We start from the raw sequence: 27,475 nt of genomic DNA, 5'->3' as shown, positions 1-27,475 counted from the left end.
GCAGGAGCGGAGGGCGGGCGTCCAAAGCGCCGTGCGGTGCTCCTTGCCGCTCCCTGCCCCGGTGTGCGGAGGGTAAAGGAGACCCGCCGGGGATGCTGGCAGCTTCCCGTGTCGCCCCGGTCTGCCTTTCCCTCCTGTCAGTGTCCCGACGTGGCTCTGTGGCTCTTCTCTGCACGTCGGTGCTCGTTTGCCCTGTCCTCAGGAAGGCGGGGGCACCCAGGTTCATATTTGCTCCTTCCCGAGCTCTCGTTTTGCTGCTGGTTTTCTTCTTCCTCCTACTTAAGGCTGCAGCAGAACTGGCGGTGTTTCACTGCTGGGACTCTCGGTCCCTCAGAGCAGGAATGCGGGTCCTAATGCTGTGCAGGTGGCCATTAGTGCTGCTTAGAGCCGTGTTTGTGTGCAGGCTCTCCCACAAAAGCTCTGATTCAGCCCCATTCTCAAAGCTGAATTCCACATGTGAGGTCAGAGCTGGGACAAAAAAGCAGCGTCAGCGTTTTGGTTTTTTTTTCCATGGCAGCTTTTTGCAGGGTCTCCAACACGGGGGTAATTCATCCAACAAATGTTGCTCACGTGCTACCAAATCACTCCCATGTGCGTCTGCACTCTTGCATTAAAAGCAGAGATGGGGGGGAATGTGTTGTGTGTGCAGAGCTCCAGTGTGCAGGGATGGCTCTGTGCTCCCCACGTAACTCAGGCTGTCTGTCCTCTTCTCCCCAGATAATCCGTGTGCAGTCGCCAGAAGGGGTGAAACGCATCACGGCCACCAAGAGAGAGACAGTGGCCACATTCCTCAAGAAGGTACTCCAGCTCTCTCCTCCCTTGCAGGGCTGGCCGTGCTGTTCTGTGATGGGTGGCGTTGCTTAACTTTTACTGGGAAGACATGCTGTGGGGATCAGTTCCAGAGGGATGAAGAATCTATTTAGAGAAGAAAACTTATTCAGCTTTTCAATTGGAATTTTTTGGGAATGGGAGCTTTCTTGGGAGAGGTTGTTCTCCCAGGGAAATGTCAGCTGTGGAAGCAAAGGCTGACAACACAGGCACTCCAGCTGTTTGACAGATTGGCCTCTTCAAACATGATCCAGTTAAAATTCAGCTGCATGATCTGTGATTTGAATGTCATTTGAATGAGTTTTGCATGCCACTGGTTTTCCTTTATAGTTAAGGAGAGAGCAAGCAAATGATTAAGGCAAGATCATAAAGCAATGTGAGAGTCTCTGGGGGTCTCATGGGAAAGATTTCCACCCTGGGGCTCGAGGAACACACTGAGTTTTGGAGTTCTCAGATGTGGAGCTGACTGCAGTTTGTTATTTTGTCTGGTGCAGCTGCTCGGTGTTTGCTGTTTAAGAGGGAGCAGTTCTCCATTTCCTTACCTTCTGGATTAGGGTTTCTTTTCTTCACAAGAGAAGTGCTTTGTGTTTCTTAAAGGGCTATTCTTTTCGTCAGCTAGATTTCCTTTCTCCCTGCAAGGGAGAAGGGGAGCAGGCTGAAATGTTCAGCTGTTTGTGAGTCCATGCTTTGTTTGAAGCTTGGGCCCAGACCACGACAGCAATCCCCTCCTGACTAAGCCAAAATCCGGATGGGTTTCAGGGCTGGGTCAGAGATACCAACTGCAGCCTCTGAACGCTCTCACTCACGGAAAAAGCATTGCTTTCAAAGCTCCTGGAACCTGTGCAAAGCAAGGTGCTCGGTTTCAAGGGTTTGTATTACCAAAGAGAGTGCAGAACAATTGTGCTTGCCAGCAGCTAACATCGGAACAAAAGCAGTGGCTCTAACTAAAATTGCCTGTTGATCTGGGGAGAACTATATCCTCCTGCAGAGCTGAATGAAAGAGGTGCTTGAGTTTCTTTCCTAGCTCAGGGTGGTTTGGTAGAGTTGTACTGTGTGCAGTTGCTGTTTCTGAGCTCTACCAAAGCTGCAGAGATGGGCATTTAACTTAAGAATTTAGGAAGAAGCTTGTCATCTAGACAAACTTTTAGCTCCATTTCTAAACTGGTTAAGTTTTAACATAGCAGAATTTGAAAGTTGAAGAGGCTATAAATGATATTTGATAAAGAGTAAAACAGCTTCAGCTGTGCTGCTGACAGGATGAGGTGGAAAAAAACCTTCCTGGGGGCTGAGACTGAGAAATGGTTATTGTGAGGGTAAGTTCTGTCAGGAGAAAATAGGCAAATGGGGGAGGGGGAGGGAGGGAGAAACAGGCAGGAGAACAGCAGGAAGAACTTCTCTGAAATGTATGTAATAACAGATAGGCATGAACTGAGGGCAGAAAAGCCACAGAGGCGAAGATCTGGACCAAGGAACTCTGGTGATAGCAAGGTGGCTGGTGTGTGCTGCAGGGCTGGAGTGTGGGGACTGGAGAGGATAGTTTCTCCCCTTGTAGTCATTACAGTGCTTGCCTGGGTTTAGATGTTACACTGTTTGTGTTAACGAGTGAGACACGTTCTGTTTAAGTTGCTTTCTTACTAAATTGCTTGTGTTACTAAGTGTTTCTATTTTTCTCAGTTATCCTGTGCTCTTCAGAAATGAGGATGAATTCAGCTAAGCTTTTGCAATAGAAGTTCCCTGGACTTAGCACTTGCTCTGAGCAGCTTTCAGCATCTGACCTGGGGTGTGAGGTATCTTAAACTTTGTCATCCTTTCTCTTTCAGGTTGCAAAAGAATTTGGTTTCAGGAATAATGGGTTTTCTGTCTACACCAATAGAAACAGGACAGGAGAGATCACAGCATCACAAAACAAATCCCTCAACTTACTGAAAATCAAGTGAGTCCTGACAGAGAGTACTGTGGGCGGAGGGGGAGCTTTGTACAACAGGGTGCCTTTTCTCTAAGCTTGTCTGAACTCTCCCCTCTGAGCTGAGCAGCAGCAGCCACCATCACAGTCCAGCAGTCTCTAGCTTTCAGCTGTCACTCGCCAGCTGCTTGGAGAGACAGCCTTGACTGACATGCAGAAATGGTGGTGGTCAAAACAACTAGGCGTTAGGCTGTGGCAGCTGTTTCTTTGGTCTCTTTTTGCATTGCAGTTTGCTTGTGTGAGTCAGCAACAGGCCTCGTGTTTGCTCCCTCATCTCTGCTTGCACTCAAACTGTACTTTTGCTTTTTTTCCCCCCTGCTTTAATGCCAGGGTCTGATGATCCCCTAGGCAGAAGCCAGGTGCCTAGGGAGATCAGAAATACCAAATGCTTGATTCACTTTGTTTGATTGGAATGTCTTCATTCTGTTAACATCAAGAATAACGTTAAACTGACTTAAAATACAAGAGCTGTGTCGCTGTGTGCAGCTCGTTTGTGTCAGCACTGGGAGCTGCCTTGGGAGGGCTGTGACTTGATGTGCACAGGAACCACGTCAATCCCTTTCTCTGGTGGAGCTGTTACCTCTTTCTGCTTTCTCTTCTTTTTTCCTTGATCTTGTCTCCTGATAAAAAGATGCAAGAGAAGGAGGTAGCTAATGCTCTTAGTAGAGCCGCGTTTGTTAGCCTGTCTGTAGGCTGTGATACATCACACGCTCCTCTGTGATCCAGGAAGCTTGCTACCTAGAAGTATGCTGAAGGAGCGTGGACGCTGATGTGGTTTGTAACGAGCAGCAGATCTAGCACAGGCATTTCCTGCGCTCTGCAGCAGAAAGGAGCCAACTCCTTCAAGTGGTTAGGGAGAAGGTCTGGAGTAGTTCAGTTGCTGGTGGAAGGGGGTGGAGCCTGAGCCTTTCCAGCTGTCTGAGTGCAGCGTGGCTTATCACCTGCGCTCCCACCCCACTGTATCTGGAAGCAAAGCTGTGCTGTGCTGATGCCTGTGTGTTTTTCCACCCCCACAGGCATGGCGATATGCTGTTTCTGTACCCCTCGAGCCCAGCAGGCTCATCCTCAGAGACCATGGACACCTCTGTCTCCCAGAGCTTGCGGCCGGTGGGGGCACCCCAGGTGGTGGAAGATGACATCGACCAGTATCTGATCAAACAGGATGGGAAGATTTATCGGAATCGAGACCAGCAGCTGTAAGTACCGACAGGCTGTTTGCTGTCAGTGCATCTGTGCCTCACCAGACTGTCACATCTTGCCTGGAAACAAGAGCCAGGAAGCGTGCTATGGGAACTGCCGTCTGAGCCACTGCTTTATCCTCGCTGCCTTTGAAATATTCACAAGGGAAAACAGCCCTTGCCATTGTCCTGCAAGGTTAAAGTAAGGCTTTGGTGAGCTGAGGAAGGAAGCAGACACCAAAATTCCAGGGGCTTAGCCAGGAAGGACTCGTTCAGAGTCCTATTGTTTCGATCAAGGTGGCCCCTGTTAGGAGACCAGCAATCATATATTTTGTGCTCTGAAAACAGCAGCTTCTGTCCCATATGATATCAGTATGCAGCTCCCTGTCATCCGGGTCCTGAGGTGACAGGTGTGCAGAGCTGGGTCTGCATCTTGTGTGAGAGGCGTGAACAGGGAAATGCTTTCAGCCAGAGCTTCAGCCTCGGTGTGGCTCAGCCAGCAGCAATGGAAAGCACAGCGTTGGGGTTTGATAAAATGCAGACTGCTCCTCTAGGCTCTCTAGAACCCTCGCCTTTCCTACTGCCCTGCAGGGGCAGCTGATACAGCTGCACATGTCTTTGGCTGCAGTTCTGAGGTATGGGTGTCTGGCACATGGCCAGGGATGTCCCAGGCAGAAGCCCTTCCGTGTCTTCAGATCCCACCACTCCTTATAAAGGAAAAGTAAAATGGAGGGGATGAGTGGAAGCCACGTCCAATGGCAGAGATGTGGAATTTGGACTTGGGTCTCTGCCTCTGCTTGGTTTCTGGCTTCCTTTCCATCACATGCCTTTCTTAACCTTCCTGTGAAACCGTTGAGTCCATTTTGCTAACAGGAATGCAGCAAGGTTTAACTTTGCCAAAACTCTTAGCTGCAAGAGGCTTAGATAAACAAAGCAGCTTGTATTTTTGTAAGGGTAATAATACAATGGTGACTTAATACCACCATAAATCTCCACTGATGCTGCTGAAATGTCCTCTGTCTGGATGGTTGTTTTTTGTGACTCATTGTTAACAGTGTTCCAGTTGGCTCCTGCATGGTGCTTGGTTTGGGGCTAGGCCCCTCCACAAAGTAGCTTCTGAAAGGACTCGAGTGGAAGTGTTAAAGGCAACCAGGAATTCTTTCTAAGACAGAGTAGCTCACCCTTCCCCTTTGTATTGTCTTCCATATGGTTTATCTTCAGTGCTGCAGCAGCAAGGAGAGGTGAAGCCTTAAGGTAGCAAATCCTATCTAACCTTTTCAGGCTGATGATAAATGAGGCGAGTGTCACATTATTGAAACAATAAAGGCAAAACCCACCACTCCGTGGCAAAAACATTGTCTTTAACTTGACCACGTTTTTCAAAAGAATAAATGAAGGTATTGTTCTTAGCAGGGAGCCAAAGCACAGTGGCGGATATTTATGATAAAATGTGTGTGTCTGGGCCTGTTCCTGTATTTGTGAGTGCATATCAATCTAAACATGAGGGAATGCTGGCGTTTGGCTGAGTACATTAGCAGCCTTTAGTGGTCCTTTATGTACATTATCTGCCACAATACTTTGTTAAAAGCACTGCTGCAACTGGATCCCATCCATTTCGTTTTCAGAAGGGCCAACATCCATGCTGCTCTCTAGAGGATGTCTTTGCAAAGCTAGCACTGACCTGTTCGTAGTGCTGAGGCAGAGGTGCACGGGGATTCTTCTGTTTTCTTTTTAATCAGCCTCCTCAAAAGGAGATGTTTTCCCCTCTGCTTTGTAACTTCACCCAGCAGGTCCTTATCAGCCTGATAAACGCATGCTTCCCTGCTTGTTCCAGACCATCCTCTAGTGACTGATAAAGGGTGAATGTTTTGGTTGTCTTTGTGTTAAAACCACACAGGCCAGCCCTGTGACGTACATTTGAAATTCTTTGAATTGAAATACAACCTCCAGGTGGAGTTGTAAAACTTGAGAAGCTGCAATCTGACGTTGGTTCACGTGGCTGTCCAGAGCAGAATTGCTTGCCAGTGACACAGACACGAGAAGAGTTTGATCTTGATCCAACACTCTCACATTTAAACTCACACTACTGCTGTCTGTCAAATGCCATAATAAGTGCAGAGTTGCTCAGGGTCAGATGATTCTCTAGGTCTTCTACACTAAAACTGTTAAGCTGTAACAGTCACTCTAGACTAACTTCTCTGTTACTGAATGAGACTTGTGCTAATTCTGTTTCTCTTTGCATAGGTGTCGCCACGGCCCCTTGGGTAAATGTGTGCATTGTGTACCATTAGAGGTAAGAGCCCAGGAAAGTCTTACAGAAAATCACCATGGGAAGGCACGTCACCTGAAGCTCTTGGATTCAGTTTCTCCCAGTAGGAATGCTTCTCCTCGTAGCGTTGCCCACATAGAGATGGCAGCTCTCAGTCAGAATCCTGCCATGCACTTTCAGAGGTGCCAGCTTGTGTCCAGGCTAGTTAAAGCTCTGGGCCTTCGTGACCCTGGATTTCTTCTGTTTTTCTGCAGTAATGATTTAAACAGAAGGTACTTTGAGAGCTCTAATTTTCTTCCCTCTCCACTGTTGCCTGGGTCTTCTTGTTTCATCCCCCTTTCTTCATGCATCACAGCACTCGCCAGTTTAACCACCTATTATTCAGGTTGAAGGCAGCTTTAGTAACACCTACAAATGTGCTAAGCTGTGTAATTTAGGGCGTGCAGCAGTGATCTGTGAGCAGTCTGTGTGAGCCACAATGGCTGTTCCTCACATCCCTGCCATGTGCTTCAGAAGTTCCTTGGCCTTGTTTGAGCAGCTGGGCTTTTTGTTTGTTGTTACACACTGAAAGAAAAAAGCATTTTGCCTTTGAGGCTCGCTCTGATTTGTGGAGCCAATCTGTTATGAAAAGTAGGAGGTGTTAATAAAACTCACTGTTGTAAGGTCCCACTGTTTCTGTCACAGTAGTAGCTGTCTTGAAAAGGAGCCTAAATTTTCTTGATTGTTTCCACATTGAGAGACAGTGGGGTTGAATCTAGAACATCCATTTGTTCAGTGATCAATGTACCATCAGGCAGGTGTCTGACCTGGCTTTTCTTTGTGTGATGTTTTTGGCAGCCTTTTGATGAGGATTATTTAAACCATCTGGAACCTCCTGTGAAGCATATGTCGTTCCATGCCTACATCAGGAAGCTGACCGGAGGGGCAGACAAGTAAGAAAACCTCAATGTTTAAGGGAATCTAGCTGTGCTTTTTTTGTCTTAACAAAACAAAACAAAAAACAACAAAAGCACATTTGCACAGCTCTCACTGGAGTAATGTTGGATGCAGCTTTTGAATGTTAAGCCGAGGAGAAAACATGTTTAAAAGTAAAGAGAAAGCTTGGTTATGGATTTCTTTTGTGTGTGTGTGTGTGTGTGTGTGTGTGTGTGAAACTAATTGCTTCCAGGAACACTGCTGGTGGGGGAGAAGGCCAGATGGATGGAAGGAGGTTCCCTGCTTACACCAAGTTCCAAGCCTGGGTCTCAGCTTTGTGGGGAGGCACTGAGCGTGTGGTGGATCTGAGGAGCTTTTATTTACCAACTGTTTTCTGATCTTCCTATGTGAATAAAGCAACAGAGGGGCCTAGCATTTTTCAGGGCCTGATTCTGTACTGTCCCATTTGCCACGTGCTCTCAGAAACAGTTTCTTTTTGCCATTGATTGTCACACATTAATGGGAGGAGAAGACATCCCTGCTTTATGGTGGGGCTGAGGATGCTGTGGTGACAGGACAAATAAGGACTGAACTGAGAGCTCAGCTCCTTTAAATAAGTTATGCAGAGGTGTAACCTCCTCCCTCCTATTCCTAAATGCAGTTGGGAGTTTTTTAATGTCTTTGTGAGATGTAGCTCAAGTCTGTAATACTTTGATTTGAAGGGAACTTCCCCTCGCAGGAAGCTTTGTGCACATGAAAGGAGCTCTGATTTGCCTTCACAATATAATCTATTACTTCCTATGTGCTGCATAAATTATTTAAGCTGTGTCCCATGAGTTTTCTCTGTGCTCTCACTAGAGTACCTGATTAGAGGCTGGGGTGGACAAACTCCACAGAGTTGGTGTGGCACTTGAAGGTCCTCTGAAGATGCAAAGCATTGGTGACACCGTATCTCCTCCCTGCTTCCTCAGCGATGTTTCTGGCCACTTGCTTTTTTGAGACCCAAAAGCATTTACCATGTTAACAGCAGCCTTCTCTTTTCCTTCTTGCAGGGGAAAATTTGTTGCCCTGGAAAACATCAGCTGCAAGATCAAGTCAGGCTGTGAAGGTCACCCTCCTTGGCCAGAAGGCATTTGCACAAAGTGTCAACCAAGTGCCATCACTCTCAACAGACAGGTGAGCCAGTGCTTACAGGGGCCCTTGAGCTTCAAGCCAAAGAGAATTGATTTTTATTTTTGGAGAGATGACTTCAAGAACAGCCAGCTTGGAGCAGGATGCCTTTGTGTATTGGCAGTTGTTGAGGAAATGGCTGTTAAGGTCTTCAGTCCTTGCAGGAAGGACTCCAGAATGTATCTGGTTCAGCAGTTTTGTCTTAATATGAGACATCTGAGCTGGCACCACTAGCAGTGAATCTCCACTTCTTTATTCCTTCACGGGATCTAAAAGCCCTCCCACTGTTTCTCGTTGATTCCTCTTAAATTTCACTGTCTCTTCCAGTTGCAAAAGCTGAGGGGATAAGGGCCCTAGTAAAGAAGCCAAGCTAAGGGGATTCTGGGGATGCTCAGCACTTCCCCACGGCCCAGCCCATGGTGAGTTCTGCTTGCTGGGCCGAGGAGTGGTGGTGAAAGCTGAAGCAGAGGGGAGGGAGGCAGCATTCCCTGTTCCTGTGGTGCCATGGTTCACCTGTAAGGGGCTGCGTGCATCCTGGGCAGCTGGGGAAGGTGTTTGTTGGCAGTAGGCGAAGGAGCTGGACCCAGTGGAGGATGGCCTGACGCTTGAACTTTGTCAAACAGAAATACAGGCATGTTGACAACATCATGTTTGAGAACCACACAATTGCAGATCGCTTCCTAGACTTCTGGCGGAAGACAGGAAACCAGCATCTTGGCTATTTGTACGGCCGGTACACGGAGCACAAAGACATCCCTCTGGGGATCAGGGCGGAGGTGGCTGCCATCTATGAACCCCCACAGGTAACGCAGGCTGTGTACCCAGGCGTCACTGTTGACTCATAAAGATAATCAGGGAACAAAGAAACACTTCTCTGTTTGGGTAATCTCGTGCAGGGTTTCCTAGTGCAACTCTATTAGGAAAACAGTCCCGTGAGAATGACTTTTTATGGCCCTCTGGTTGCTAATGCTGTCACTGGTTATTGCCACTGACAGAATTTTAAAACGGAGGTTAGCTTTTTATTCTTCTTCTTTTACGTTCCTCTGTTCTCTGATTACCATTTCCGAGGTTATGGTACAGAACAGCTGAAAACAAATTCTATGCTAACTTAAAAAAAAAAATGTTAGCCTTCGCTTTAATTTCTTACCAGCTCTCCAGGAAAACTTAAAGCAGCTTAATTAGACAGAAATCACATCTGCTGCTTTGATGGGTTACGTTGGTCCGTCAGTGGGAGCGGCTGAGTCACCACTAGATGGTGCCCGGCACCACCGAGTGCCTCCACAGCCCCTGCAGGTCCTGCAGTCCGGCCTCAGCCAGCCCGAAAGCTGAGCTCCGAGTTACCGAGCTGCAACGGAGCTTTTGTAAGCTCTTCTGTTTGTTTCGGATATCAGCACAGCCGTGCCCTCCGTTTCGGTCTCGCTGTTAAATTCTCACTTTGGAAGCTCACGTGGTTTACTTGTGCGTGGCAAAAGCAAGGAAGCTTTTACTTTGTTGGCAAGCAGTCTCTGCTGTGCTTCTTGGCAGAGCATCTCCCCACATGAGAAAGCTCGCCTCTGAAACGCACCCAGATGGAGTTGTGTTTTCCAGGCCTGGGTGGTGGCCTCTGCATTCCCTGAACTTCTGCCTCAGCACTGCTCAGAGACTTCAACAAATGAGACAGAAGGGCAGGACTGGCAGGTTGAACAGAGCTTTGGAAAATTATATGACCTCTCTTTTTTCAAAGCTCTCAGAAGCAGCGATAGCCTGTTTGTAAGTGCTGAGCAAGAGTCTTTCATTCATAAACCCCTGTGTGGTTTGCAGACCTAACTGGAGAGCTCCTGCAGGATGAGGCTGTGAGTAACGGGGGTCTCTGGAGTGAGAGCAGTCAGAGCTAATGCTGAAGAGAAAATGCAGAACTGCTCTTCCATCCTCTGCCTTGCTCGTGGTGGTGGTTAAGTTAAGCATGCTGTGGTTTTTCTTGTACTGTTTTACTAGCAAGATTTTCTTTGTGCAGATCGGTACACAGAACAGCCTGGAGATCCTGGAAGATCCAAAAGCAGAGGTTGTGGATGAGATTGCTGCCAAGCTTGGACTGAGAAAGGTTAGGATGATGCTGGATATCACACATCTTTTGCATGGCAATGAAGAAAGTCACCAGCAATTCTCTTCAGTTCTGTGGGGCTACTGAAGACCATTTGGGTTCATTTGAAATCTGGCCTAAGTGTTGTAGCTCTTACCCTTCTAAGTATATAAAAAAAAAAAAAGAGCAACCACGAATGTTTTTGTGAGGACGAGCATGCAGCAGGGCTGTTCAGCTGCAGTCAGCAATCCTCTGTCATGAATGACATCAAAGGGAGTAGCAAAGAAGAAAAAACACGATTTTCCTTTTATTTCTCCTCTGACAGGAGCCATTCCTGGTAGCATCTTCCCTGCAAGTGCTAATTTGGCACAGATGTAGCTGGAGTTGCCTTCTGAGTTTATTCTTCCTTCTGGCAGAATCTGCGTTCCGCTTCCAGGAGCGGAGGCTCCTGCTGGATTTTTATTCTCATCAGCAGGTCCTGCCTCTCAGTGCTGCTCAGACAGGCTGCGGTGAGCTAAGCTGGATGTTGGCAGGAGGTTCAGGTCCCCCAGCAGCTGAGCCCAAGTCCTCTGTTCCCCTTGTGCCCGTGGCCTGCCAGTAATCCAATCAGGACATACGGGCGCTGGGATCTGCTGGCTTGCTGACATCTCTCAAACCTGTACCAATAGATTTTTCTGTTTTGGGAAGTCACTTGGTATCATGTGAATGCTAGGAATGAGACGTACACAAACAAGAATTGACTTGCTAAAGAACATGCAAATCAGAAAAGGCTCAGTGCAGCAGCCTATAAACATCTGTGGTGAGGTCTTTTGTTCTCTGAAGATAAGATCTTCAGCGTTTTCCAGCGTCTGAACCAAAGCTTCTGTATGTGTTGTTTATTTCCATATTTTAACTTTACTTCTCACACCAGATATTTTTAATCAATGCGATTTAACGTGCAGGTTTTTGTCTTTCTGGGCTCTGCTGGGCATCTGCAGCACTGGCCCTTCCCCTGAAGGGTTAATGCTCTGGGAGTCGGTCACGAGGGGCTGATCAGGGCTGTTTTTAGCACACGTGTAGAAGGGTTCATGCAGCGGTGTGTGTGTGTGTGTACACATCTATACTCGTATGTGCAAACAATGCAAAAAGCAGGAATGTATTTTTTGGAACGGAGCAGGCTGATTTGGAATGAGTCACACTCCAGTGGGAGCATACAAGCTTTATCTTAACTGGGGACTGCAGGCTTCAAAATGAGATCATGTGAGCTGCTTTGTCATCTGCTGGCACTTCTGATGCTGCTTTGCTCTGAATGCTCAATAGGAAATGCTTTTTGCTGTGGGTGGGAGGAGGTAGCGGCTGAGAAGCCTCTTGCAGCCTCCAGATCTTTCCATGAAAAAATATTCCATAGTGAAACATAAAGCTGCAGGTGCCCCCGGCTGGCCAGCTGGCACGCTGCTCCTGGAAATCGTATTCAAATGAGCCCAGCACAGCTGGGAGAGCCATTTCCTTCAGGCAGCATGCAGCAAGGCTGCGCCAGGAGCCAAGAACATCTTGTCCTGCTAGGAGAAAATGTATAAGCTCTCTTCTGTGGGTTTGGGTTTCCTTTTTTTTTTTTTCCCCTCTCTTAAAGCAATTTTCTCCATAACACTGCTTTATAGGTTGGCTGGATATTTACTGATCTGGTCTCTGAAGACACACGGAAAGGGACGGTTCGGTACAGCAGGAACAAGGTGAGACTCGAGAGTGTCACTCATCACCACCACTGGTATTGAGGGCTTGAGTCATCACCTGGCTGCTGGCTCTGCCAAACAGAGAGGGAGGGCAGCACAGGGCTGGGGGTGACACTGAGACTGAAATTCTGGTGATGTGTGGGTTTCAGCTGCTGAAGACAAAGGAGCTTGAGCTCAAAGAGCAGTGTTGGAGGGGTTGGAGCTGTTTGGATAGAAGGCAGAGCTGCCTGCAATCTTTCACCTGTTCTGCTTTAAGAAAATTATGCTCGTGGTTTAAGAAAAATTGAGTGGAGAGAGTTCTTGTGCCATGCAAGTTCAGCAAGCAAAAGTGATTGAGTCACGATGTAGGCAGGGCTTTGTGAGGCATGTGGCTTGAGTCCTCAAACTCTGACCTTCTCAGTTACCTGTAATTCTTACATCAGGGATATCCCTTTAGAAAATGAAATACCATAATAAAACGAGCCTGGAAAGGTGGGTGGGACCAAAAGTGGGACGGTCGTTCTGGCAAAAATCAGGCTTGTGACTGGAGAGCTGATAAGTCACATTCTTCTCCCAGTCTCTGCAGCTTCTACGAAAGCTTGTTTTACTGGGGTGGTGGTAGTTTTCCTTGGCTACAGACCAGGGAAATAGGTCTAGGCTGCATCGTGTTGGGCTTTTTATTGACGTCTCTGCTCTTCCCTCAGGACACGTACTATCTTAGTGCAGAAGAGTGCATCACAGCTGGAAACTTTCAGAACCAGCACCCCAACATCTGTCGCCTTTCTCCAGATGGTCATTTTGGATCCAAGTTTGTCACAGTTGTGGCTACAGGTATAAACGGGCCTCAGCTTGCCCCAGCTCTCTTGGTTACACACAAATTATCTTTTGTTAATAGAAGAAGAATATGCAGCTCTGCCAGAGGAATTCAGATGTCTTGGTCCTCATCTGTCCTATTTTACAAGGGCTTTGCCTTGTTCCATCAAGTAAAATACATTTTTGTTCTTTCTTTGTGTTATCTTCTCTTCAACTATTTACCCTGTCCCCTGCAGGAATCTCAGTTGAAGCTCATACCTGGAGCACCCACCTCTCTGATCCAGAAAGCATTTTTTGCCTGCAGCTAAGGGAATATCTGTCAATTGCTTTTTTTTGTTTCGAACATTTAATCTCCAAGTCCTGTTGCCTGAAAGCGACGGTGCAGAACCACAGCAATCCAGATCCTGAAAGTTATTCTAGGTGATTCAGCATGAAGGAGGGATCTTTATCTCCCTTGTGCTGCTGAGTGGGAAACCTCTATGTAGGATTCCCTGCTCTTCTGTGCATGGAAATGTTTTTTGTTTGCCCCAGTGAAACAGAAGCCTGCACGATGCTTTGCTTTGTCCCCTCTGATTTTAGCCACTTTCACAGCAAGTCTCCAAAGGCACTGGGCTCCAGGGCAATGCTGGCATGTGCTGGGAGAGTTGTAGCATTAGAGGTTCAATGTGCTCTTCTTTGTGGGATGACACACATGTATTCATTTAACGTTTCCCCGGAGCAGATACACTGGGTTCTGGGTCTGTTTAGCACAGTGAAAAAAAACCATGACTTCCAAACAGCATCCAATATGAGAAGTCAAAGTGTGATATTATATTGCCTCTTCTGAGCTCAGTTTAAGTGTTTTTGGAGCCTCTTTTGGTGAGAATGCTCTCGCAGTTAGCAGACCCGTGCAATCAGACAGCTGCCCTGCATTCCAGGCTGCTGAACACATCAATCTTCCATTAAAGATAAATGTATATCTCACTCTTTTACTGTATTTATTTTTTCTTTTTTTTAAACAAAGTGTTTTCTTGAGAAAATGATGGCTGGCTTTGTTCAGGCCTTCCTCGTGTCTTGGTCTAAGTTTAATTTCTAGGAGTGTTTGTTCTGGAGCAGTGAGTGATTCAGGTTAGAGATCAAAGGGAAGAAAAGGAATATTTCCTCTTTTCTGTTCCAGATAATTTCATTCTCTTCTGTTCTATCAGCCCATCAGGTTTCTATTTAAATACCCAATTCCTTCCTTTTGTGCACTGTAAGTATAATTGGATAGTTTGCATCAACTTTGCCTTTAAGTCCCCTATGTGGGTTAATTCTTCTCCCCTCCTGAATTCCTAGGTTTGGAAATAGTAATGCTTTCCTACCATCTGCCTGTATTTTCTCTTTCCAGTTGTGCTCTAATGACATATGACCCGACGTTGCTTACATTATCCAAATTAAAGCACCAAACATGTGATGCATTGGTGAGCCAGGGTCTTAATTTCTACTTTCCATGTCAGATTTCCTCCAAGCCATCCATAATAGGCTGAAAAACAGTTTTTTCTTCTTAAGCCTGACATTACCTGGTGGCAAGCCCTGAATCTGCAGGTCGTGGTACACTGGAGGTAAAGCAGGCTTGCAGGAGCCGTGTGTGGATGAGTGAAACCTGCAGGTTGCTGAGCTGTGACTTTGTCCAAAAGGACAGCTAAGCCTCACTTAAGCTCCTGGCAAAGTTCTCTCTGTGTCACTCTGTCCCATTAGGCCAAGTGTGAGAATGGTGCTGAAGAAGTACATGTTACTAAATAAGCGTAGAGCTTGGAGGAAGATTCTTGCCTAGAAATGCTTCCTGTGCAGCAGCCCCACTGCTTTCTTCTCACTCTTAGAAGAGCTCGTATGTTTTGCGTCGCTCTCGAGTCGTGCCTCTCCAAGTTACACCCAGCAAATCACACGCAGAATCACAGAATGGCCCGGGTTCAAATCACTCTCCTATGTAACTTTGATCTGGGCTCTTGTCTTCCAGGTGGTCCCGACAACCAGGTCCACTTTGAGGGGTACCAGGTCTCCAATCAGTGCATGGCGCTGGTTCGCGATGAGTGCCTGCTGCCCTGCCGCGACGCACCAGAGCTGGGCTACGCGAAGGAGTCCAGCAGTGAGCAGTATGTGCCTGATGTGTTCTATAAGGTGAGCCCTGCGTGCTTGTGGGCGGGGGAGCTGCAAAAACGGCTCTGCTGCGTGTCTGGAAATCAGCACGGCCAGCTCAGGAAGGGCTGTCTTTGAGGTCTGAACTATTTTCGGTAGTAACCATTCACCACATGTCTGCAAAGTAATTGCATAAGCTCCACTTCCCCCTCGTAAAAGAGCTGTTACGATTTCCAGGGCAGCAGTAGCCATTGGCTATCCAGCTTCTAAATGAAGTGATCCACTGAAAGCCCACAGCAAGTACTCTGAATTCACCTCCTCTTGTATTTGTTGGCTGAATCTGCCATGTTCTCTGTTGATTTTAATCCCCGTCTGAGTTCAGCTTCCTCCACTTCACCGTTGTGTGATGTGAGCTAGCACAAATAGTGCTGTCAGAGCAGTGGGCTCCTTGTGCATTGCAGGGATTCGCTCACGTGTGACACGCTGACAGACACCAGCTGGGTAAGAAATGCAACAAAAGAGTGTAATTCATGCAGCAAGGTGAGAGGCAGCCCTGTGCGTGCTTCTCTACAACAAAAGGAAGGTGTGAAGGCTTTCAGACCAGTCGTGGCACAGGAGTGCATCCCTGGCCTTCCTCTCTAGCACTGAGTGTCCTGCCTGTGCTCTGATCCTGTGCTCTGGTCAGACAGTAAACTCCAAAAGCTGGTCCTGAGGAGCAGTGGGAGATGTGTGGATCCAAAGTGCTTTCATTTGAAGTGCCATGCAAGAGCATTGCTGGCATCTGGCCTGCTGCAGTTCCCAGTACAGTTTCCATGATGAATGGGCTGTCATTATTCACTTGGCAGTCGTTTCTGGAGCTCCTCAGACCTCCTGTGTGTGCAGGGTTGAGTTAGAAACTTGGGGACAGGATCTCTGCAGACGCTAACAGCACTGCGTCTCAAAGTTGTGTATGCTGGTGCCCCATGAACAAGGGCAGGGGAATTAATTAATGGCATGGCATGCTAGCTAATTAGCTATCCATCACCCCAGTTAGTTATCTCCTTGTTGTCTGTTTGATGCTCAAAGGCTGCAGCACTCCTGTCATGTATTAAAGCCGTCCATGGAGGAGGCTGGGCTATGCAGAGCTGCCATCGTTTGGGCCAGCAGAAATGGGCACGTTGTACATCTCCAGCAGAAGCAGAGCTTGTCAGGATGCTCCCGTATTGCCCAAAGCTCAGATCAGGAAATGCAAGCTGGGCCAAATTAGCCCATCAGGCTCCACCCCTCAGTGCTGCGCTGCTTTGGCTCCACCTAAAAATGAGGAACACCTTTCGGCTAAATTCAGTGTTGGAAAGGAATCTGTACTCTCAGAAAGCCAGATAAAATCCGTGCCTTTCTCCTTAGCGTGCAGACAGCTTGCTATGAGGAGCTGATAAGCCAGGTCCGTTTAGATACAGGCTCAGTTGTGCAACGGCTGGCCTTGGATGAGGAGCTGACATCATCTCTGGCGTGCTGCGGTCCTGCAGAGCGCTGTGCCACGCGGGGTGCAGCCTTGCAGGAGGCTGCAGGTCTGCGTCCCACATGTGGGCCACCCTGGGTGCTCAGAGCAGCAGGAAGCCCGTGGGTGTTCCCCTCAGGTCTTTGCTCCCATTCCTAATCTGAAGCAGGGAGATGAACAGAGCGCTCGCTGATGGCTCCGGCATCATGTGGAAATTTCCATGAGCAACTGATTCACTGGGTCGGGCTGCAGCTTATTTCATATGTTTTATAACTTCTATCCATAATTGCCTTTTTCACGATGTGCTCGAGGACTGCTCTGGCGGGTGTAATTGTCCTTTAGACTTAAACGTGTTTGGCTGCAGGATCTCTTAATTTTTTTTTCTTTTTTCTTTTTATTTTTTGGAATGTTCTTAAATCAATGGAAAGCTTAGTCACTCCTGGCTTTGAAAACCTTTGGGGTCTCATTAAATGTATAAGGCTTGAGGTCAGAGACACTACCTCATAGTTACTGGGTTGGTGACAACAATGGTGTCAAAGCATTGGCTAAACACACTTTTGAGGAGCAGCAGTCCAGTGTTTGGCCACACAGCAGAGAGCATCTGGCTCTGCAGTGCCCTGCTGCCCCTTCCTCTGTCAAAACTACAGGAGCTGAGCGGTCCTTGATGTGGGGGTTCCCTCTGTGCTGCCTCCCCACCTCTGGCTTTAGGCAGAGCGTTGCCCTTTGGAGTAGTTCCTGCATTTTGTCTCAAACTGAGAAGCTATCGCTGATAGAGAGAAAAATTCATATATATGTTCCTCTATAATAAACTTGGTGTTCATTTGAAAAGCCCTTTAGGATGAAAGGAGCTAACACAAATTTATTATAATCGGATGCGAACCAGAAGGTCAACGTCAGTTTAGTATGAATGTATTTATAGAACTTTGCATCCATATACAAGGAAAAAAAAATCTATTGAACTCCTCCTGTACCTGCCTGCAGCAGGGTGATGCAGAAGATTCACCTTCAGCTCTTGCAAATAGGAAGAGAGATGTATGGAAGTGCAAGTTAACAGCAGTGCTTCGGTCACGTTGTTCAGAGGTGCCCTGTGCCTCCACTCACAGCAGTGCTGTCACTTCAGCAGTGACTGCTAGAAGTGTGTGGGGTGGGTAATGCTGCAGGAGGGGCTCAGGTAGGAGACCTGCAGTGTCTGGGGCTGCAGTGCGTGCACGTGGAGGTGACTGCAGAGAGAACAACGTCTGTCCTCCATCAGCGAGCTGTTTGCGTGTGCTCTGCTCTATGCTGTGTTTGCAAAGCAGAAGCAGCAGCTGAATGGGACTCACCTTGGTGCTGTGTTGGCACGGGTGGGCTCTTCCTGCATGGAAGTGGGAAAACTGATGGCAGCAGGCTCGTCCTGCTGGGGCGAGGCGTTTTTCCTGAGCTCCAGCCTTGTGATTTCTGTATGTCTTTACCATTCTCTTTGTGTTGGCCGTTAGCCCTCCTGCTCAGAGGAACCACCCCCGTGGAATTGGCAGGGTGTGCTTTCTGCACAGGGCCATTGCTTTCCTGGCTGACAAAGGCCGAGTTCTGCTCTAGTGTGGAAGTCCAGGGCTTTGGGGGTGTGGGTGTGAGTTGCTCTGCACCGAGAGGCGTCTCCAGGTGAGATCAGCCAGAGGGAAGAGCACATCCCCTTCGCCTCCCAGGTTGTCTGTGAAGCATCACAGGGCCGTGCTGCTTCCAATTTGAACATTGCACAACCAGCACATGCTTCTTGGCAAGTTCAGTGCAAGGAAATCCAGGATGGAGTCTCTGTTGTCAAGACACAGACGCACAAACTGGGGTAACCAGCGTGCTTGAGAGCAAAATGATGTCGCAACGGCCACTGCGCCTTGTTCTTCAGCTGAACATGACACATGGGCATTTTCCATTCCTTCTGCCCTCAAGCAGTCACCTGCCTCGTCTGTCTGGTTCTAGAAAACATCCAGGTTGGTTTTCATTTCAGTAAGAGTGTAACTTTGAACCTGCTACCCAGAGATGGCGTTGCTTGTTGTGCCCAGTGCCTCTGTTGGGTCTGACCCCTCCCAGCAGGCTGCCTGTGCCTGGGGCCGAGCTGCCTGTGTGCGCCCAGCTCCATCCCGGCATGCTGAGTGCCCAGCAGCAGTGCCCAACTGCTCCCACAGCCCCTACATCCCACAGATGGGGTACGTTCTGCTCTTTGTTGGCCTCGTGGGCAGCTCAGTCTCAGTGGGGGAAGGGTTGCTGCGTTTTACAGGATTGCTGTGTGTTGCAGACTCACTTGAAGAATTGGATTTAGGGGCCGGCTTTGGCTCTTATGACAGGTATTGCCTTAGTGCAAGCAAGTTGCCATCCTTGTGAAGAGTTGCATTTTACAGCTGCCTTAATGCTGCCCGAAGGTTCTTCAGGACGAAAACCCTTCACAATGGCAGCAGTGTTGTGAAAGAACCCTTTGCCCCAGAGAGTCCAGCAAGTGCCTTTTGCATTTAGAGCAGTTGTTGTGGTGCCTGGGCCCTGGCTTCTCGCTGCCAGCCCTGCTCCCGTCTGGCCCAGGCAGGGACCAGCAGCGGGGTGCTTTGTTTTTGTTGGAGCTGATCGGGTTGCAGACCTGCAGCTGCTCCCAGGCGGTTCCCAGTGTGGCACATGTTGCTTCTGGCCATGCGCTTTGAAATCCTCTTGCCAGGGAGGAGGCAGTAGCCAGGCTGTGTAGGGATCTCTCTGACAGCACAGGACTTCCCCTGGCTTCCTCCCAAAGCTTTGTCCTGGACTGCAAAAGCCTTCTTAGCCTTAAATGTCCCAGCTGCTGTGGGGAGGAGGATGCTCAGTTAGCTCACCAGGAGTCTCCTGAGAAGTGTTTCAACTCTCTCTGACCTGTTGCTTACTTGTAGAAAGGTCGCTTTGTTTCTGTGTGTTGGCTGCTCTGTGTGGGGTACAGGACTGCTCAGGAAGGCTCCTGGAGGAGGGAAAAGCAACGCTGGGTCTCGCTATGCCCCAAACCCGGAGTTGCTCAGCTCCACAGGGCCTTTAGCAGAGTGGGGAAGACAAATGGCACAGGATGCTGGCAGCCCAGGGGCAGCCACTACAGAGCCAAGCCTCCCTCCTGGCTGCTCCGTCACCTCGTGTTGGAAACCCTGAAGCCACCCAGGACCGTTTCTTGCAGCTCACGGTGTGCAGAGCTGTGCTGTGCCTCCCGACCTGCATGGCAGCACACCCATCGTGCACCCATCCTTTGCCCTGTTTGACCTTGTGGGTTTGCAGCTTCTGCCTCAAAACAGTGTTTTAAAGCCTCCAATCGCAGTGCCTGATGCAATCTCACTTTGCTCCTGTCTTCAGGATGATTCATTGTCCTGATCCTCCAGGCCTCCCTGCTCGATTTTTGTCCAGGTGCCAAAGAGTTTCACTTTGTTAACCCCTTCCTGCCCCACTCGTGGCCGCTGAGCGGAGTGCGGAGGCGTTGAGGTCTGGGGCCGTGGGGTGCAGAAGCGCCCACATGCAGAGCCACTGCCGAGCGTGGGATGGAGACGTCTGTCTCCCAGCAGTTCTCCCAGCTTGACATTTGTTAAGGCCTTTAAAACTTAATTGCCTGATAAAATGGTGCATGGAGGCTGGAGAGAAGTGCTGGCTGGGTTGGGGGGGCTTCATTTGGGGAGCAGCAGGGTCTGGGCACCTCCTCTGACTCGGGGAGAGCGAGGTTCCAGCTCGGCTGTAACCATGTCATGCATCTTGAAGGCCTCAGCAGCGTGACATTAAAAAGGAGGCATTTAACATGGAAATCCCCAGAGGCGGAGATTAAAGCGAACAGGTGCTGGAAAAATGTTTCTGCATATTAGAACTTAATTAGATTTGAAAATGAATTCCAGATGGGCTAATTATGTGTGAGTTGTTGCAGGTTCTTTCTTGCAGGGGCAGGACTGTGTTTGGGATGCTGGTGCAGTTGGGTTGGATGTGATTTGTGGCTCCGGCGCTATCGCTGCCATCTAGAAGCAGGTTGGCTTTCAGGCCCTGTGATCTCTCTGCAAAGGCTCCACGTCTCCTGCTGCCGCTGTCAGAGCCGTGGAGATCTGAGGCCACCAGCCACCAGCTTGTTGCTGAAATAACCACGGGGCCAACAAGCTGTCATGTTCAAGGAGGAAAGATCCTTATCGGGATTGCTTTTAAAAGGAGCTTCAAAGACAAGAAGGTGGATTTTGACAAAGCAAATCGTTCCTGGGGACGGGGGTGCTGCTGGGGTGGAGGTGGGGAGGGGGCTGGAGGCAGGGGGCTGCGGCCTCAGGCACTCGGCACGCCAGAGCCTGCTGGGGCAGCGTCCGTCTGTGAGCGGCTGCATACCTCCCCTGCACACGTCCAGAGGAACTGAGCAGTGCTGATAGCAGGGAGTGGTGTTCTCCAACAGGAAAATGCGGCTTGTGGGAGGATGGCAGCCCCAGGCGGCTCGTCCTGCTGGCTCAGCCCGGGTCTGCCTGCGGCCGCTGGGACTCTGCACATCAATGTAAACTTTTATGTAAGGTCTCTGATTGGAAATCATGGGTGTATAATTTATACGTGGCTCCGTGAATGATTTATAACATGTTAAGTGATGATTTAGGTAGAAAATACAACCCCCTCTTACAGAATCTTTAATGAAAAGTGTCACTTCTTATGAATTTATTTCTGAAGCTGTGTTTGAACTCGGCATGTTTGACATAAATCAGGTCTAATTGTCATTTTATGATTAATGAACGTATGCTGGCCGTTTTTCTCCATAATTAAACTTTATGTTCAGTTCACCTGGCAAAGCCAAACAAGTTTATGCGCTGTGATGTGCTGGCCCTTTAGGTCTGCATGTGAGAAAGTGCCTGGACTTCCAGTTCCCAAGTAGAAGCAAGCTCAGATTAGAGGCAAGTTCTGCAGCAAGTCAGGTTTGCCTTGGCTGAGAAAGCAGATGTGGAGCTATCCCTCCTTTTAAGACAGTGCTGCTTCTGAAGTGGCATTTACACTCCCCAGATAATGCTTGCCATCTCTCTGGTGGCAAATGTTCATGACAAGATGCTTCATGTGAGCATCAGAGTTACAGAGGGCTTGGAGCTGGAGGAGCTGCAGAGCTCTGTGTCCTCCTCTGTGCCCCAAACCATCTACCAACACAGAGGATTCCCGAGCTGCAGCGTGGATTTGGGGATCTATTTGGGGATGCCTCCCTGAGGCTTCTTGCCATTTCTGCACTAATCACGCTCTTGTCTTTCAGGACATAGACAAGTTTGGCAATGAGATCACACAGCTGGCTCGTCCTCTCCCTGTCGAGTACCTAATCATAGACGTAAGTATTCACTGCACTTTGCTGGCAGCAAGAGGTGGTCAGAGCAGAGTTCCTAACCCACCTCTAAATTTCACGCTGGAGCTGATTTGTAGGATAGGCTGATTCTCTCTCCCCTTTCCCCGTTACAGCCCGGCACTTCTAGCACAGAGGTGCAGGAGGCAGCATGCTCTGAGTGATGCAGTGCTCTCTGGGCACAGCCTGCAGTGGTGCCAGGGAACACCCTTGCTTTCTGGGAAGGCCCTGCCTGCTGCCTTATCGCTGCTGGGAGGTGGCACGTAGCCACGTGGCAGAAGCAGGCAGCCCCACATGTGTGTGCTGGGCACCACCTCGCGGGGAGCTAATTAGAGAGCTCCGCTTGCGTCTCCCTTAGCAGCAATTAAGAATCCAGCTCTTTGTGGTGACTCAGCAGACCAGGTTGGTGCTACAAAAATGCCTTTTCCTGGGGGAGGGCAGTAGGAGATACAGCACAGAGCTTGGCTGGAGCAGAGCCACGGCCTGCCCATGAGCAAGCCCTGCCAGGCACTGGGGCACGGCGCTGCCCTTTGGCTTGAAAGAGAATTGTTACGGTATAGGAGAGAAGAAAGCAAAATAATTCAGATGACAGATGATATTGCTGAGTCGGAGTTAGTGCCAATAAGGATTAAATCCACCCAGAGCCACTGCTCTGCTCCAGCTGCCCTTGGCATCGGTGCTGTCCCGCAGCACAGGGAAGCTGGCAGCCAGGAGCTTTCCCCTCGTGCCTGCCAACGCCTGCTGTGTGTGTGCCCCTTATCAGCGTGGCTCAGAACAAGGGGCCCATTGTGCAGGGCCCTTGGACACCCTGTGCCAGTCGACAGCGCTGGAACGTATTTATTGCTCAAGTAGTAAAGGCATCTGTTTCCAGACTACCTGGGGTGTAATTAAGATGAAAACAGATTGACAGAACATGCATTTAGGAGCAGTCTGGAAAGCTGCATTTCTGAAGCATCTTGTTTTGCCTCGTTTTTTCATGATTCGAGTTAATACTGAACTGGCAGGTATTTCTGCATGTCTGCTTACAAAGAGCCTCCCTGTCAGGGCAGAGCATCTGACACCACAGCTTTAAAGCCCTCAGAGCGAGAACTGGTTTAATTGTCAACTGCTGGCCTCTGAACCCAGGAGCCTCTCAGCTAAGGTGGGAGCAGTGTTGTGTTCCCCCTTCCCACCTGTCCGTTTGGCACAGGAGGCAGGGTTAATGCCCCTCTGAGTGCAGAGACACTTAAATAACATGAAGAGATGCTTTCTTGGCATTATCCAGTCCAGAACCCAGTGGAACAGTCCTGGTGTAGGAGCTCTGTTGTCCCCCACAGTACTAAGGACACCCCCAGGTGACACCCCAAGCAGGGCAGAGCTGCAGGGGGAACTGCTGTGCTGTTGTAACAACTGAGCTCAGAGCACTTCCCTCAGCTTCATTAAAAGTGATGGCCGGAAGCTGGGGGATTCACTGATTGCAACATTGCTTTAAATGTTAAAAGCCATCAGAAGATCCATGCTGTAATTGCCTTCCTGGCTGAGCTCTAATGTGCAGCCATGGCTGCTCTTGGTGCTCAGAAGCCTTTCTTCCTGTAGCCCTTTTACTTCTCCTGCTGCTAATGCTCTGGTCATCCTTTCTTGGATTTTCAGATTACTACAACTTTCCCCAAGGATCCAGTCTACACTTTTTCTATTTCTCAAAATCCATTTCCCATCGAGAACCATGATGTGCTGGGAGAAACTCAGGTAAGCGATCGATGGCAAAGCTTTATTTCATACTGAGATGTCATCTGTCTCCCTTATACTTTCTAATATCTGCAAAAGGACAGCTGCAGTTGTGCCCTTACATCACCCTTCCGTGGTTCAGTCCAGCACTGCCAAACTGCCTGCATGCAGATGGGGCTGGGTGTGCTCCCCCTGCTCAGGGCTGAGCTCTGGGCCACCTCGTCTCCAGATACAGCCCGCAGAGGTGGGGACTAGAGCAACCCAGCTGAGCTCTGGCCCCAGGGAGACAGGGCAGGACACTGTGACAGCAGTAGGACGAGGGTCTGTTGCTCCAGCTCCAGCAGCACCATCTTCTCTTCCTGGGCTGACACTTAAAACACAGAGACCTTTTACTGAATGGGGCTCATAGTGTTGAGCAGAGGCAGCTGCTGCAGTCTGAGGCATGCACGGGACTTTGCCAGCACGTGGAAGACTTGAGTTGCTTTAAAGCAAGCAGCTAGTTTCTGCTAGGAGGCCATGCTAAAGGTGTCTAAGTCTTCCTCCAAAAGCAGTCACAAACGAAGGGCTCCTGCACAATGAGAGCAGGGAAGAGAAAGCAGGAGATGGCAGGGCAGCGTCGCCTGCCTCTTCCTCAGGGACCAGGCTTTGCCTGTAGCTCACTGCCTCTGCTCAGTACTTCGGGTTTGGGATCAGCTCTGGATGTGCTGCTGGGAGAGGAGGGGTAATGTGGACCCCTTTTTCTCTGGAAGCTGTTAGCTGCAGCACAGCCAGGCTGGGGTCTGATTTCAGGATGGTCTGCACGTCGCACAAAAGAGGACAAGAGTTACCGTGCCTGTTAGTGGATCTGAATAGGAAATCAAAGTTATCACACGGAGGGAAAATGACTTCTTTTTCTTACTTTCCTGTCTTGCAGGACTTCCACAGCTTGGCCACCTACCTGTCCCAGAATACTTCCTCTGTTTTCTTAGACATCGTTTCCGATTTCCATCTGCTTCTCTTCCTGGTCACGAACGAGGTCATGCCTCTGCGGGTACGTAAGCGACAGCAGACGGCCACATGTCAGTGTCACTGAGGCCCTCTTGCTGCACGGGGGACACCGGCACAGCTCCAGGCACGTCCCATGCCTTCTGGGGACAAGCAGCTGGCCCGACGCCTGTTCTTCCAGACTGACCTTTCAGCAGAGGGCTTAAAAGTGAAACTGAAGCCCCCGGCTGGGCCAAGAGCTCCCAGAGCACTGCTCGGAGCAGTGAGGGGGTGAGGGCTGTTAGGATGGTCACAGGTGGGATGGAGCCAACTTGGCTGCGGCTCAGAGTGCTGGAAACATTTATAAAAAATATCTCAGAATCAAAAATTCCTGTTGTAACGATAACAAGATCGGAGCCCCCAGATTTCTGTGAGGCCAGCAGCTTCCTGCTCATGCATCTCTGCCTTTCTTGCCATGGTACTGGTGGTTGCCCAGGCCCCCATTTAACATCTGGACCCTCGGACCTTCCCATTTCAAGCAACATGCCAGCAGAACGAGCCATGTGTTTGCAAGAGGCCTCGTGGGTGCATGTGCGGGGCAGCTGGGCTGACCCTGGGCAGCTGGAGATCAGGCTGGGGCTGCACACGGGCTGGGGGTTGGGCACGGTGCTTCCCGAGACAGCTGCATTGGGAACATTTGTGCCCTGCTGGGCATTGGGCTCAGTGTGCACAGCACAGGGCAGCACAGCTTTCAGCTGCAGCCTCTGAGCAGAGGGAGTTGAAGCCTTTGGGTTTTAGAGTACATCTGAACGCTGGGGGGAGCAGAAGGGATAAGTTCAATCTTACTCCCCGACAGCAAACGTCACTTGTGCAACCCCAAAGGCTCTTTAGAAAACGATGATAAGTCAGACTTGCAGCTCTGCCTCAGTGTGACCAGCGGAGGGCTGGAAGGCTCTGGGCCATAGCTGCAGGCTGTTTGCAAGAGAGCTATCCAGCACTGATATCCCTCTTTTGGCTTTCAGGACAGCATCAGCTTGTTACTGGAAGCTGTGAGGACCAAAAACGAGGAGCTTGCACAGACCTGGAAGAAGTCAGAGCAGTGGGCCACCATCGAGCAGCTCTGCAGTAAGAAATGGGGTCCCTGGGACACAGTCCTTTGTCTTTCAGTCTGTGGGCTGGGCTGGCTGGTGTGGGCACAGCACAGGGTTTTTGGTGCTCAGTGTGGGTGCTGAGATCGGTCCGTGCCTGGGAGCAGCCCCTGGCCCCAGCCCTGGGGTGAAGGCAGCTTGTGGGCAGGGAGGCTCCTGCCTGCTGGGGCAGGATGTAGGCAGGGTTCTTGTCCGTTCCCAGCACCTCTCCCTGCTCTGACCCTGCTCTTTCTCTCGTAGGCACAGTTGGTGTCCAGCTGCCAGGACTGCATGAATATGGTGCTGTGGGCGGTTCGACGCACGCCGTGTCGGCGGCCATGTGGGCCTGCCAGCACTGCACCTTCATGAACCAGCCAGGCACGGACCACTGCGAGATGTGCAGCCTGCCCCGGACCTAGCCACAGCAGTGCGGCGGCCGACTCCAATACAGAGCAAAGCCTTGAGCAGCAGGAGTGGTGCTTTACCCCTCCCCTTCCCGCTCCAGCCCTCCTTGGTTGCCCCTTTTCTCCTTCCAGGGGCAGCCCTGCTGTCACATCATGAGGTGGGCGCCCTGGGCTTAGCCTGATGCTGGCCTCTCACTTCACCTCAGTCTCTGGATGGGCCCTTGCCTAGCAGGGCTCAGGGCGGCTCTGTGTGGGGCCGGCCAGAGCCTATCCCTCCCTTCCCTCTCCCCTGTCCACAGCATCCCCTACCCTGCAGAGGAGGCAGGGAGGCAGTGGCAATCTCCCTGCCCCCAGCTTTGCTCCCCGCTCCCTTTTTCCTGCCTTTGTGGCTGACTGCCGCCAGCCTTGGCTTCCAGGCAGCCCTGGCCTGGCCATACCCACAGCTTTCGTGCTAAACAGCCCATGCGGGGTGAGCAGATGACTGTTAGCAGTGTTGGACCAGGCAGCAGCTCTGCCGGGCCAGACTATGTGTGTTGGCAGTGCTCCCAGAGCAGGATAGGATCCCTGGCAGTGGGTGAGGAGTGGGCACGTGCCAGCTCACGGCTTGACGCTGCACCCACAGCCTCGCTCTCTCTGGCTGCAGGGATGCTACGGCAGCCTGGGTCATTCGTGGGGGCTGCAGGAGGGCTGTTCCTTCCCCAAAGGCTTTGCTGTCCACTCAGATAGCGGGGAATGTGCTGGAGGGCCACATAAGCCAGGCCTCTGCTGCAGTACCCGCTAATTTCTGTGCGTGTCCCCCCGGGCTCCATGCTGGAGGTGGGGGCCGGGCTACACTCTTGCTGCTCTCTCCCTGCTTTAGAGCCTGACTAGGGGCTGCTATGGGGCTGGGAAGGGGCAGGCAGTGCCCTGTGACCCCGTCTCAGGGCTGCCCCGCCCCTGGTGATTCGGGTTTCGGTTCAATTCCTGGGGCTCCGGTTTTAGCACTGTTTCGTGCCGCTTTGCAGGAGGGAGGCGTGAGGCCCCGTCCTGGCGCAGCCCCCGGGACGGGCACAGAGACCCTCGCTGCTGCCCGTGGGCTTTGCCTTGTGCTGAGGAGCGGCTGCCGGCCCCGCCCCTGCCGCGGGGCGCTCGGGCTGCGGCTGCGGTTTGCTTTTCCCCTCGGTTTGTTGGTGTTTGGGGTTGCAGCGGTTTGCGGTGCCTGGACTGAACGACCCAGTCGCAGGGTCTGCAAGTAACGTTGAATAAAAGCACCTGAAACAAGAGCCGGCGCTGCGCCTTCCTGCGCTCTGTTCCTGGACCGCGGCCGTCCTTCTGGCAGGGTTGGGCGGACAGATGGACGGACGCTGCCCTCGGCGACCCGTGCCCTGCCTGCAGCTCGGCCGGGCAGTTCTGTTTGCAATCAGCAGCACAGCCGCGTGCGGCCGGGCCTCGCGCCAGGCCCGCTTGTTAAAAAGGGACAGCAGCAGCTGCACGGAGCCAGAGCCGGCGGATCCGAGCCCGGCGAGCAGCTGCCTCGTCTGCAGG

The 27,475-nt window shown here is 50.4% G+C and overlaps 1 protein-coding gene across 1 annotated transcript in view; it reads left to right on the top strand.

Annotated features, from left to right (window-relative positions):
* NPLOC4 (NPL4 homolog, ubiquitin recognition factor) overlaps positions 1-27,213 on the top strand; it is a 27,417-nt gene extending 204 nt beyond the window's left edge. The window contains exons 2-18 of the mRNA XM_003211506.3: positions 79-220; positions 718-798; positions 2,649-2,761; positions 3,808-3,987; positions 6,214-6,262; positions 7,076-7,170; positions 8,206-8,329; positions 8,947-9,126; positions 10,317-10,403; positions 12,020-12,091; positions 12,775-12,901; positions 14,859-15,019; positions 21,670-21,741; positions 23,383-23,478; positions 24,371-24,487; positions 25,443-25,545; positions 25,809-27,213. Of these exons, the coding sequence (XP_003211554.2) occupies positions 79-220; positions 718-798; positions 2,649-2,761; positions 3,808-3,987; positions 6,214-6,262; positions 7,076-7,170; positions 8,206-8,329; positions 8,947-9,126; positions 10,317-10,403; positions 12,020-12,091; positions 12,775-12,901; positions 14,859-15,019; positions 21,670-21,741; positions 23,383-23,478; positions 24,371-24,487; positions 25,443-25,545; positions 25,809-25,966 (1,957 nt within the window). The 3' untranslated portion in view covers positions 25,967-27,213. The remainder of the gene's footprint in view (positions 1-78; positions 221-717; positions 799-2,648; positions 2,762-3,807; positions 3,988-6,213; positions 6,263-7,075; positions 7,171-8,205; positions 8,330-8,946; positions 9,127-10,316; positions 10,404-12,019; positions 12,092-12,774; positions 12,902-14,858; positions 15,020-21,669; positions 21,742-23,382; positions 23,479-24,370; positions 24,488-25,442; positions 25,546-25,808) is intronic.
* The last annotated feature ends 262 nt before the right edge of the window (positions 27,214-27,475 follow it).

This window comes from Meleagris gallopavo, chromosome 20 (genome assembly GCF_000146605.3).
Source record: "Meleagris gallopavo isolate NT-WF06-2002-E0010 breed Aviagen turkey brand Nicholas breeding stock chromosome 20, Turkey_5.1, whole genome shotgun sequence".
Taxonomy (NCBI): Eukaryota; Metazoa; Chordata; class Aves; order Galliformes; family Phasianidae; genus Meleagris; species Meleagris gallopavo.
Note: the sequence above shows the minus strand (reverse complement) of the source record. Positions and strands in the feature narration are given on the sequence as shown.